At 43.1% G+C, this 11,136-nt stretch overlaps 1 protein-coding gene across 2 annotated transcripts in view; it reads right to left on the reverse strand.

Annotated features, from left to right (window-relative positions):
* Window positions 1-11,136, reverse strand: part of TMEFF1 (transmembrane protein with EGF like and two follistatin like domains 1) — a 300,669-nt gene that overhangs the window by 10,563 nt on the left and 278,970 nt on the right. For both annotated transcript variants that reach the window (XM_019509181.1, XM_019509179.1), the window contains exons 6-7: window positions 5,781-5,929; window positions 5,056-5,121 (exon numbers count right to left, since the gene is read on the reverse strand). In XM_019509181.1, coding sequence (XP_019364726.1) covers window positions 5,056-5,121; window positions 5,781-5,929 — 215 coding nt within the window. The remainder of the gene's footprint in view (window positions 1-5,055; window positions 5,122-5,780; window positions 5,930-11,136) is intronic.

An 11,136-nucleotide genomic window follows, 5' to 3' on the forward strand; every position in this document is an offset into this window, starting at 1 on the left:
CCTCCCTTTTAGCTAGGAGACATTCCCGGATGCTTTTGGTGAGCCATGGGGGCTTTTGTGCCCTCCTGCTCCCTTTGATCTGTGTTGGGATTACCTCCCTTTGGGCTTGGAGGATCGTCTCCTTAAGGAGCGACCACTCTTCTTGGACACCTGGCTCCCCTCCCCTCAGGGACCTCAGTGCTTCCCCGACTATTCTCCTTAGTTCATTGAAGTCCACCCTCCTGAAATCTAGGGCTGCTGCCTTGCTGTAGGCCTTTGCCACCTTGCGCTGGATGGTGAATTCCAGCAGGCGATGATTGCTGTCGCCCAGGTGGTTGAGCACCCGCAGCCCCCTTACAAGGTTGTCACCCGTGGCCAGCACCAGTTCCAACAAGGCGTCTCCCCTGGTGGGGCTGTGCACCTCCTGGGTTAGATGGAGGTCCTGCATTTGGGCTAGGAACCTACGTGAGCAGTCAGACCTGGCTGACTGCTCTTCCCAGCAGATGTCTGGAAAGTTCAGGTCACCCATGATGACCACGTCCTTTGACCTAACTACCTCTGTGAGCTGACTTAAGAATTCCTGGTCTAGCTCTTCTCCTTGGTTGGGAGGTCTGTAGTAGACCCCCACCGTTAAGTCTCTATCCCCTTGACTACCTTGTATTCTAACCCAGAGCACTTCAGAGTGCCCCTCCTCTCATTGTTTGCTAATTGACGAGGATGTGCATTCCTCCTTAATGTAGAGCACCATGACCCCACCTTTCCTCCCTGTCCTATCCCTCCTGTACAGCCTACAGCCCTTGATATTCACCGCCCAGTCAAGAGTTGGGTCCCACCACGTTTCAGTGATCCACACTATGTCTGGGTTGGTATCAGCTGGCAGGAGGGTAAGTTCCTCTTGCTTGTTTTCCATACTACATAAAGCTGAATTTGTGGCAGCATGGTCAGACTCAACTCGATGGGCATGTCCCCACAAGCGCGCACATGCAGGGGTGCGCTTTTCTCACAGGACAAATAGTAGTGGCACAAATGTGTGTTATTTGTTGCCACAGAAATAGGAACATAGGACTTGAAGAGGCCTCCCAGGCTATTGGGTACATCCCCATGAGTGTGCAAATGCAGTTTGCAGCACCTCAAAACAGTCTGGGGGGCCACAAACCACATGTGGTATATGTGTAAGCGTTTGCTGCACTGCTAATTTGTAGTGCAGCAGCTTTTTTGATACCAGGAGGTCCTGGTGTCAAAATAAACCACCACTGAAAAAAGTGATGCAGTGCACGCAGCAGCAGTGTGCACTACAGGAAACCAGAGCCTGGCCAGCTGGTTTAGCACCACTGCTGTCCCAGGAGGCCCTCAAGACCCCAGGTAAGGCTGCTGGGGCCAGCACAGGTGTCCCCTTCTACATGCATATTTATACTGCTGCTATTTGTCCCTGGGCATGCCCCCTGCATGCATGGTCCAGAGTGTGGCAAATAGATCTGGGTGGGGTAGGGGAGGCTGGGGCCAGCACCTATGCTAGCCCCAGAAGCCTTACCTGGGGTCCTGGGTGTCTCCTGGGGCAGAAGCAGTGCCAAACTGGCTCTGGTTTCCTTTAGCACACACTGCTGTGGTGTGCGCTGCGTCACATTTTTCAGCACTGTTTTTTTTTTACACCAGGATTTCCTGGTATCAAAAAAAGCTGCTGTGCTGCAAATTTGTAGTGCCGCAAATGCTGGCACATGAATCACGTGCAGCTTGTGGCACTCCAAACTGCTTTGAGGTGCTGCAAACTGCATGTAGGTGCTCGTAGGGACATGCCCAATGGCCTGGGAGGCCTGTTTGAGTCCTACGTTCCTATTTCTATGGCAACAGATTACAATGTGACAAATCTAGGATTGTAATTTAGGGGCAGATGCAGATAAGGAAAAACTAGACTATGTGGGGAAAGGTTCTTATGGAGATGAGATGCAGATATCTGAAATAATAGCAAAAAAAAAAGAGATAATGATTAGATAAAGGAACTTTTTTTTTTTAAAGATGATTTATTTTTCTAATTTGCACTAGACAGAAAGTCCCTTTTACAACAGTGGTGAAGGAATCAGAAGCTTATCGGTCATGGTTCAAAAATAAATAAAAGGATATATGGCTTCTTCAGTAGGAATCAAATGTGACTACTTATATATCCGTTATACAATAACGCATCAGTCCAAATCGATACCTTTGATGTTGCCATAATGAAATGAATATTGATGCCCAACCATTCTAATTACCTGTAGATAATGATTTGTGAAGGGAACCCTGCCCCCCGTCCCCCAGCTTATTGGTAGAAGATCCGTGTGAAAACTTCCCCTTTACAGTTTTGTAGATTCCAATACTTAACAATGAAAATTGTGCCAGGGCTATTAAAAGTGGCCATAATGAAAATGAACTGAGCAAGCAGGTCTTAAAGTATATCAACCCTCAGTTAATCACCTGGATGTATCAAGACAGTATATCAGCAGGTAATACTGCAAAAGAATATATAATGTGTGACAAAGCCATGACCGGAATATATTATTCGAGGGCGTGGGGGACAAGCAGTGGTACAACTAGGACAGAATGACTGGGGCAGCTGCCCTGAGTGCTGACTTGTGGGGGAGGAAGGTGGAAAAAAACAGCTGCTGCCACCACCATGCAGTTGTGCCAGAGACAGTGGTAGCAACCAGAAGTCACTGCTGCTCCTGTGTGGCAGCTGCTCTGAGTGCCCAACCGTGTCATTATGCTGCTGGGGACAAGTCAATATGGAGAAAACCAGAACATTAACTGATATGATTCTTTTTTTTTTTAAAAAAAGAGGGCCAGATGGGAAGCCAGTCAGATGATAAAGAGAGAGATGGATGGATAAGAACAAGAGAAATAGGACTGATTTAGAAACAGGGCCTTGATGGAGAAATTGAAGAAAGAAAAGGGATTGAAGAGAACAGTTAAAACCAGGGAATGAAAACAGAAGGATAACTCAGCAACAGAAAAGAAAGAGGCAAGAAAGGGGGAGCGTATATTTGGGGGCACTTTACAAGACATCGGAATAGAAAAAAGCTTGGGGTGGAAAAAAGTTCAGGATCTCAGAACAGAGATATCTGAGGCGGTGGACCTCTGAGAGCCAGTGTGAAGCAAAGATCAGCTTCTTAAAGCAACACAGGAGAATGGTTTTATAACTTTTATAACTTGAAATGTATCACATGCCTTCATGTCTAGCACCAGATCAGGGCAATAGCTCTTTTAATCCCAAAGTTAACTCTTAGTAGCCTGAGGACTAGAATATTCACCCACAGTAAAGTGTACCAATGTCGTGAGGAAGAGAAGGCTCATTCTGAGTATCTTGCCTATCCCCACATCCATTCAACATTTCCCTGCAAAGAACCCTTCCCCACTTCCTAACTTTCTCAGAGTAATTTCTCCTCTACCTTTCTGTCCCTTGCAGATCACAGATCAACCAGAACTCCTGAGTAGCGAACTCACTTTTCAGAAGAAGGTCTCTTTGACCGTGTCAACACGAGATGCTACTGCGCAGTAGTGATGAGCCACTGTACAGTAGCTCATTGCTACCACGCAGTACATTCCCAGACACTAATGATGATGTGATGCTACTGTACAGTAGTAATGAGCTACTGTGCAGTGACAGTACTGCACAGTAACACCAGTTACTGCACAGACATTTAGTACTTGCTTATGCTGTGTATAAGCAAGTACTAAATGACTGCACAGCAACAACTGTGCAGTCTGTTGCTCATGTAGACGCAGCCTCTGAACTCTAGACCTAGAATAAGCTAACTCTCATTGTTAAATACAGGCTACCCATCCCCTAATCACTTGCTGTGCATGTCTGTATGAGATGTTATTGCACAGTGGTTAATGCACATTTATTTACTTGATTATTTCTATAATCAAGTACTAAAGAATTGCGTAGTAACTGGATTTATTGCATAGTAGTGCTGGCGAACACCTTTTAAGTGATGCTACTGCACAGTAGCCTAATAATATTCTGCACAGTAGTGTATTAGCACTGTTGGTAATGTGACACACTAATGCACAGTATTATTCAGCTACTGTGCAGTTAGCATCTTGTGTAGATGTGCCCGCTGTGTTGTTGGAAAAACAGGACATGGCACCAGTGGGAAGCAGCTAATAGTAAGAGGGATGGATGGAAGGTACACAGTGGTTCTCAGCAGAGGTGAGCTGAATTCTAGTAGAAAACCACTGAAGTCAAGACTCTTGGCATGGTTCTACCCTGGAGCAAACACATACCAATGCCAACCTCAGCCTAGTGCACCATAGGCGGGGGGTCTCTCCAAAACTCTGCAAATTAGTGACAGCCCTGGGGAGATAACCAGCTTCTAGAAGTTGCTGGCATATTCATAGAGACAGACTTTTCTTTCAAAGAAGTTGAGAAAATCCAGCTGGTCTTTCATTTCCCAGTAATTCTTTTGCTCAATTCTCCACGTGAACACACATGCACAGTGCTTCATTTTCACCTCACAAGCAAGAAGCTAAAACTCATGCTCCTATGTGCCTTTCTCCTTACCAGAGGCTCACAGTGTTCCCATTGTTTACAATGGCATCTAAAAAGCTGTTAAATTTAACGTATGTAAATTACTAACCAATAAAATATACAAAGGACAGAATTGAAGGACCTGGGCCATTCACATTGGTTGAAAACCTTTTAAAATACTTCAGCTACTGCTGTTCAAGAGTTGTAGCAATAGGCATGGAATCAGTTTTTGAGAAGGGATCAAGGGAAGCGAGGGGGCTCTACAACACATATAGTTCTATTGTCTTGGAGACAGTTAAAGCATCTCCATAGCAACTCAGAGGGTGTTAAACCTGTGACATGTTAAATATGGAAAGGAGTTGTCCAGTCTCTTAGGGGAGCATGTCAGGCAGGTTCACAATGTATTCATACTTCCTGCTTACCAGCCATGGCATCATAGTGCCGTAAGAAATAAAGTGGTCAAATGCCTCTCTGAGAGAATGAATGCTTCAAAGCAGATGAGAAAGAAGCTTTGTGATTTATTTTCATATATGTGAAAATGTAACGTATCAGCACAATTATCAAGACAATACCTTTCACCTCTGGTCGATATTGCATTCCATCATCTTTCTTTCCCACTGAGTTAGTGTCATCTGTGTCTAGAGGATAGATTCATAAAAATATATCTGTTTACAAGTATTTCTTTCCAGACCATTTGATAAAATAGTAGGAAATAATTTTTGAGGAACTACCATATTTCCTTGATTTCAAGATGATTTTCCCCCCCATTTAACATAAGGAAAAAGGCTCTCATCTTGGAATTGAGTACAAGGTGGCAGGGGACAGGCAGCTGCTGCCTGCCCTCCCAACTGCTTCTGCATCCCCTTCTTCTCCCCCCACATAGTCTTGGGCCTCTGGTCCCTGCTGCCACCACAGCCACAGCCTCTGCCCCCTCACTCCCCTCTTCCCCCTGCTTATCCTTGCCCCAACACTGGCAGTTTCTGCCCCCTTAGTGCCTCCCTCAACACCTGCTCCCCCAACATCTCCCCCACCACTTGCCCCCCTACCACTACTTTCCCTGCTGCAGTGGTGGTGGGGATAAATTTAAAACAATCCTCCAATAATTAGATTCTATAAATAAGTTAAACATTTTCCATATACTGAATCTAATTATTGGGTGGGGGGGAACATAAATTAAACAAAGGCAAATGTATTTTTCTGACAACTACATCAGCCAATTCTAATACAAAAAAAGGGGTCTCTTGAAGCTTTGTGTGTCAGAAGACACAATTCTACTGAAGAACAAAATTAAATCTACCTGAGCAGTGACCAAGATGTCTTATGTCAATCTGCTCCTGTCTCAGGCATGATGCTTCTCGAACAAAGCATGGATTGTTATAGGAACTTCCATCAGAAGCACACACAGGATTAAAACTGTATCCACTGCAGTCTATGTTGCACACACACCTGTTAATAAAAACACAGACAAGAAAAAATTATATTCTATGCTTAGAGTATGCTCTGCTTATACATTAAAAATAGCATTGATACCATGGGAATTTGTGGCTTGTGGCTATCAAAGTTCTTGTCATCTCAGACTTTTTATGGAATTTACAGAGTTGTGAATAGAAACTACAGTGTACTCTTCAATCTTTACTGATGTTTTTTGGTGGGTTTAATGCTGTCGATCTTACTGGTTATTTTGCTACCTCAAAAATGATAACACATACAAAGATTATTTATTAATAAATGTATTATTTTATTTATTAATAAAGCAATTTAGATCATTGACTATTTTCATGAATGGATAAAACCAAAAAGATTCTATACTTTTTTGGTGAGGAAACTGAATGATCCTTTTGAAGAAAAATGAGCTTCCATTTCTATTAATCACTACAAAGTAGCCATCCACATGACTTTAACAAGACATTCATTCAAACCTTTGACAATTCATAACAGGTTTCACAACAGGATTATAGAATCTGGAATATTTCATATTATAACTCATTAAGTACATTTTTAGTTTTCAACAAAGAGTGTTCCTTATCATTTGCAACAAAGAATCATAGAAAGAAGAGTGGAAAAATCCCCATTAAGCAGCTGGTTCCTTCTCAGGCAAGGGTGAGATTATAGCCAGGGACCTGTATAGTCCTGGGTACACTTGGTTCAAATAAGAGTTTTTGTTAAGAGTTTCATGTTTCATCAGTTCTGAATCCTGTAATTCCACATCTGTGAATGTACCATGGAAAAAAATTCCAATTCAGAAGTCCCGTTATTCTCTTGCTTATTTAGTTCAATAAAACTCATGCTCTTACTGCTAATCTAGAAAAACAAAACAAGCTATTTTTACATGCATGTTTCTTCATGTATTTTGTCCAGCTGTGCAACTACTTTTTTGTCTTTAGATTAAGGGATGGCATGCCACAAAATAAAGGAACATTGCTGAATAATTGAATTTCCTAGTATACATCTGCTGCACTTCTGCTTCTTGCATGTTGGAGGGGAGTGTGAAAAAGTACACTGCACGTTAAATCCTAGAAGACGGGGGGAATGGTTGTGCGGCAGTGTTCTTCACTCCACCATGCCATCCCTCTAGCGAGCATGAGGTTTTAATGTGGCCAGATTAGAGAGAGCACAAAATGTAATCACTGCTCACTCAAAGTCAGTTATTATCACCCAGAGTGCTGAGGCACCCTAAAGTGCCCTGAAATCATTTCAAGGGTGCCACAGGGTGCCACTCAAAGTTAGCACTGTTACATGTATGAACAAGGTCTGCTTACAGACATAAAACACCTCCAAATAATGGCACTTCACTTTAAACTCCATGTGCCCCCCTCCCCACTTAGCTCAGCGCATGCCCAGAAGAAGTACTGTGTTGGTTGGACCCGGCTCGCCCAATGTCTGTACAGATGGGGTGCTTCAGCAGGGCTTTTATGGTGTTTTTATCTAATACCTGATTGAATCAGCTTTATATAAAACTGCCAAAAAACTGCTGAAGCACCGCATCTATACAGATGCTGCGGAGCTGGGTAGAACTAATATGCTGCTTCTTCTGGTTTACGTTACCCAGGATACACATGATAAATCTAGAGATTTCAAATGGGAATCCATAGTTTTAAAACCATCCTGCCCTGCTGCAATCTTTCTCAGTTCTTTACAACAGAAGAATCACTGCATTACTTTTCTGTAGGCAAAGGACAAGTGAAAACTAAGAGATAGCATTTTCCGAGGGGTGCCTTGAGTCTATCCTGGGGTGTCTTGAGGTTAAAAAGGTTGAGAACCACTGCTCTAAGCAGACACCGATTTCAAACGTGGAGGGCTGACTTACAATGAGTTTACTGTTCTTTCATGTTCTGAAAAGACCAAATGAGAGTAACAGATACATGTGAACTTCAAGTCTAAAGCAAAACTCACATAATCACAAAAGCCCTGAAGAGATGTGGCCCCAACTAGAGCACATTGTTAATGAATTACTCAGACCAACATAACATGACAAGTAACAGAGTTCCTGTTACTTCCCTTAGGCAACTACTCCATGCGCTAATGGGTCCCAGTGCTAGCAAGGCTACCTGAATAAAGGTGAAGTTACACGTTATGCTTGTACCATACTAAGGACACTTAAAACACGAGCTTCTGCACATTCAAGCTTATTAACTCGTGGTAAGTGTCCTTTGAGTCTCAAAGTTATGCCATTTCAGGCAAGGGTTAACCCAGGGCCATGATACTTAACTCATGTTAGGGTAACTTCAGTCTGCTCCAAGGAGATAAAAACAAGCAATTTGTAGTCCTCCAGTATCCCAGGATGCACCACTCTCAGCCCCTCATCCCCACCCACAGCAGGGATAAAGCCCAGGTGGCCTGGCTCTTAGGCATACCCCTGCTCACCAGCCCTTTAGTGGGAAGTCAGAAATATGCAGGCAAGAAACAGTATTAATTCTTAACATGTGACTGCTCACAACATGATTAACACACTTGACATACCACAGATTTTGTATGGTGTAAGTGTAACATGCAACTTCACCCTAAGATGAGTCGATCTCTGAACTTAGTTACTTTGTGCCTTTGCAATTTTTTTTCTGCCTACAAATAACTTGTGTTTTTTAATAAAATGTAAGTTTATCCTGCTTTAAAGATATTATTTGTTTTAGTGATATTTACCTATATATAAACTGGGAAATGTCACTACCACCTGGAGCCTTTCTTGCATGGTACTGTAATTTTAAGCATGTGCAAAGTAATTGTAATTGTAAAACTGCCTGAATACTGTAGGCTAATCCTAACTGGCATGTATGCAGCTTCACTGCTATAGTGTGGGGCACTTACGCACAATTTAGAATTCAGCTCTGCCCACACACGTCTGTGCACATCCACTGAGCATGAATTTTGGCTGGACTGACTGGCTAGATATTACTAATTACCTGTAGGCACACACTTCTCAAAAGGCAATCACTCCCTCTCCGATCTCTCCCCCTCCGATCTCTCAGTTCTAATCCTCAAAAGGACCTTACAACACACCTTTCGTAGATGAGCCTACAAACTTTACTTCATCAATCTACCGGATACAAAAATTCATGGACTTAATATAGACATTGGATTTATGACGCATTACAACCTGCCTGACATCTGATATACCAGGTTACCTGCCTCCACCTGACCACATGCATTCCTTCACACATTTTCCTCCCTTCTCCACCCTCCCCATCTATCTCTGCACATTGTCTTCCAAACTTCCACTCACTTGCATTTTCACAGATTTCTTGTTTACTTTACCTTCTTTTCCACCCTGGAGAACCCAGAACAACAGCAGTCTCCTGATGCCTGGAGAAGGGTGTTTGTGTCTGAAAGCTTGCAAAGAACTTTTTTCCAACTCTTTAGCTGGTCCAATAAAAGATAAGACATCTACCCAAAAAACCTTGTCTACCTATGCCCTTAGACCAATACGGCTACAACCAACAACGCAGTAAAACCTTTACTCATTTTTGTATCTAATTATACATAGCAAGGAGTTATAAGAATTCCATATAATATCACTGAATAGCAGGCTCACAGCTTAGCTGTTTTATGGTTCTCATAGTTAAACAGTGCTGCTGAGTGCACTTCAGCTATTACTTATATAGCACTGCCCATCTCATAAGTAAGATTTGCATTTTCACCTTTCCTTAACCCAGAAGAAACATTTCTTTGTGAGTATATGCACATGTGGGGAACTCCTAGGGATGTGTATGTATGCCTGCACCCCCCCATACCCTGCCCCACACAAACACCTGTTCTCAGACAAAAAAAAATTGCATTCAGATAGTACTACAAATAAGATTTAAGTGATCTATTGCAAAGCCCTTCCACCACTTGTACAGTTAAAATGAATGCATTTTCATTCTTGTGGTTCCTGATGGTATGAAGCTGTTTTGTATAGATATTTATTTTTCCTTCCTCATGGTGTTATTATAGGTGAGAGTAAAGGCAGCTTGGCAGCTGTCAGCAGCTATTTTCCTACCTCATTGTGTTTGGATTTCTTTTATGGTTAATCTTAGTTCTGAATTTCCTTAATTTGTAGGCCTTGTTTTTGGAATAGCTACAGATTTCTGGTATTTTTTAATCCTTAAGTTGTAAATAAGGACTCTTAAATTCATCTACAATAATGTAGTTAGTGTCTGGTAATATGTTTTCTACTACTACTACTATTATTATTACTATTTTTAAAAAAAAGTCTAACTTTGCCCTGGACTAGACCTGGGAGTAAAGATGTCTCTCTATACTTAGCTAGTCCAGCTCTACAGAACAGGTCATCAAGAATACAGTAGAACAATTTACGTATGATGTGCAGTAGTGTAAACCCGGATTGCCAACTGCCCATACGTTTATGGACAGCCTGTAAAAAAACAGCCTAAAATTTCCATAAAGTCCATAAAAATAATTGAGCCTTTGTCAAAGTAAGAAGCCCTGAACTTGCTTCATGATTTGCTGCCTGAATGAGGTTGCATTCACACATTACTGCTAGACAGAGAGACAGAAGCAGTGTCACCTGGTGTCCATGCAGAAGTGCAGCTTGGCATGCTGCAGTGAAGTGTCAGTTGGGACTTTCTGGTTCATTGGAGCCTCCATGGTTCCTTGTGGCCAGGACAGAGATGAAGGACTGTGAGTAGGGTAGAGACATGGGAGACCATGCTGGGATGGGTAGGGGGAGCAAGGCCAACAAGGGTAAAGCTGAGTTTGGACTGGGGGAAGCATGGTGAGAGTACAATGGGTTGATGTCATCAGGGTGTGGGATAAATAGGGGACCCCTGTGTGGGGGAAACATGGTATAAAAACATTGCTGCAGTCACACAGGGATGCCAGCTCAAGATTTTTTTTATGACAGTGAAAACATGTCTCAGTTAAAAAAAAGTGTCCGTGTGTGTGTGTGTGTCTGCCTCCACTCAATGATCCATTCCCATACCACCTTTGCACAGGCAGCTGGCCGTACACACCTAGGAGCCTCATGTAGGCCCCGGAGGCTTCCTCGATCACCTTTGGAGTGGCCCCCAAACTTGCCTGCCATGACTTCGGATGGATCTTCAGTGTAGGGCGTCTCCTTTGGGGGCGCCTCCAGAGTCGTCACATACCTTGACGAGTGTCCGTGGGGCTCCAACCTCCCCTACACTCCAGTCATACACCACTCTTTGAGGTGGGCCACC

Source organism: Gavialis gangeticus, unplaced genomic scaffold, assembly GCF_001723915.1.
Source record: "Gavialis gangeticus isolate Ggan-Ray unplaced genomic scaffold, GavGan_comp1, whole genome shotgun sequence".
Classification (NCBI taxonomy): Eukaryota; Metazoa; Chordata; order Crocodylia; family Gavialidae; genus Gavialis; species Gavialis gangeticus.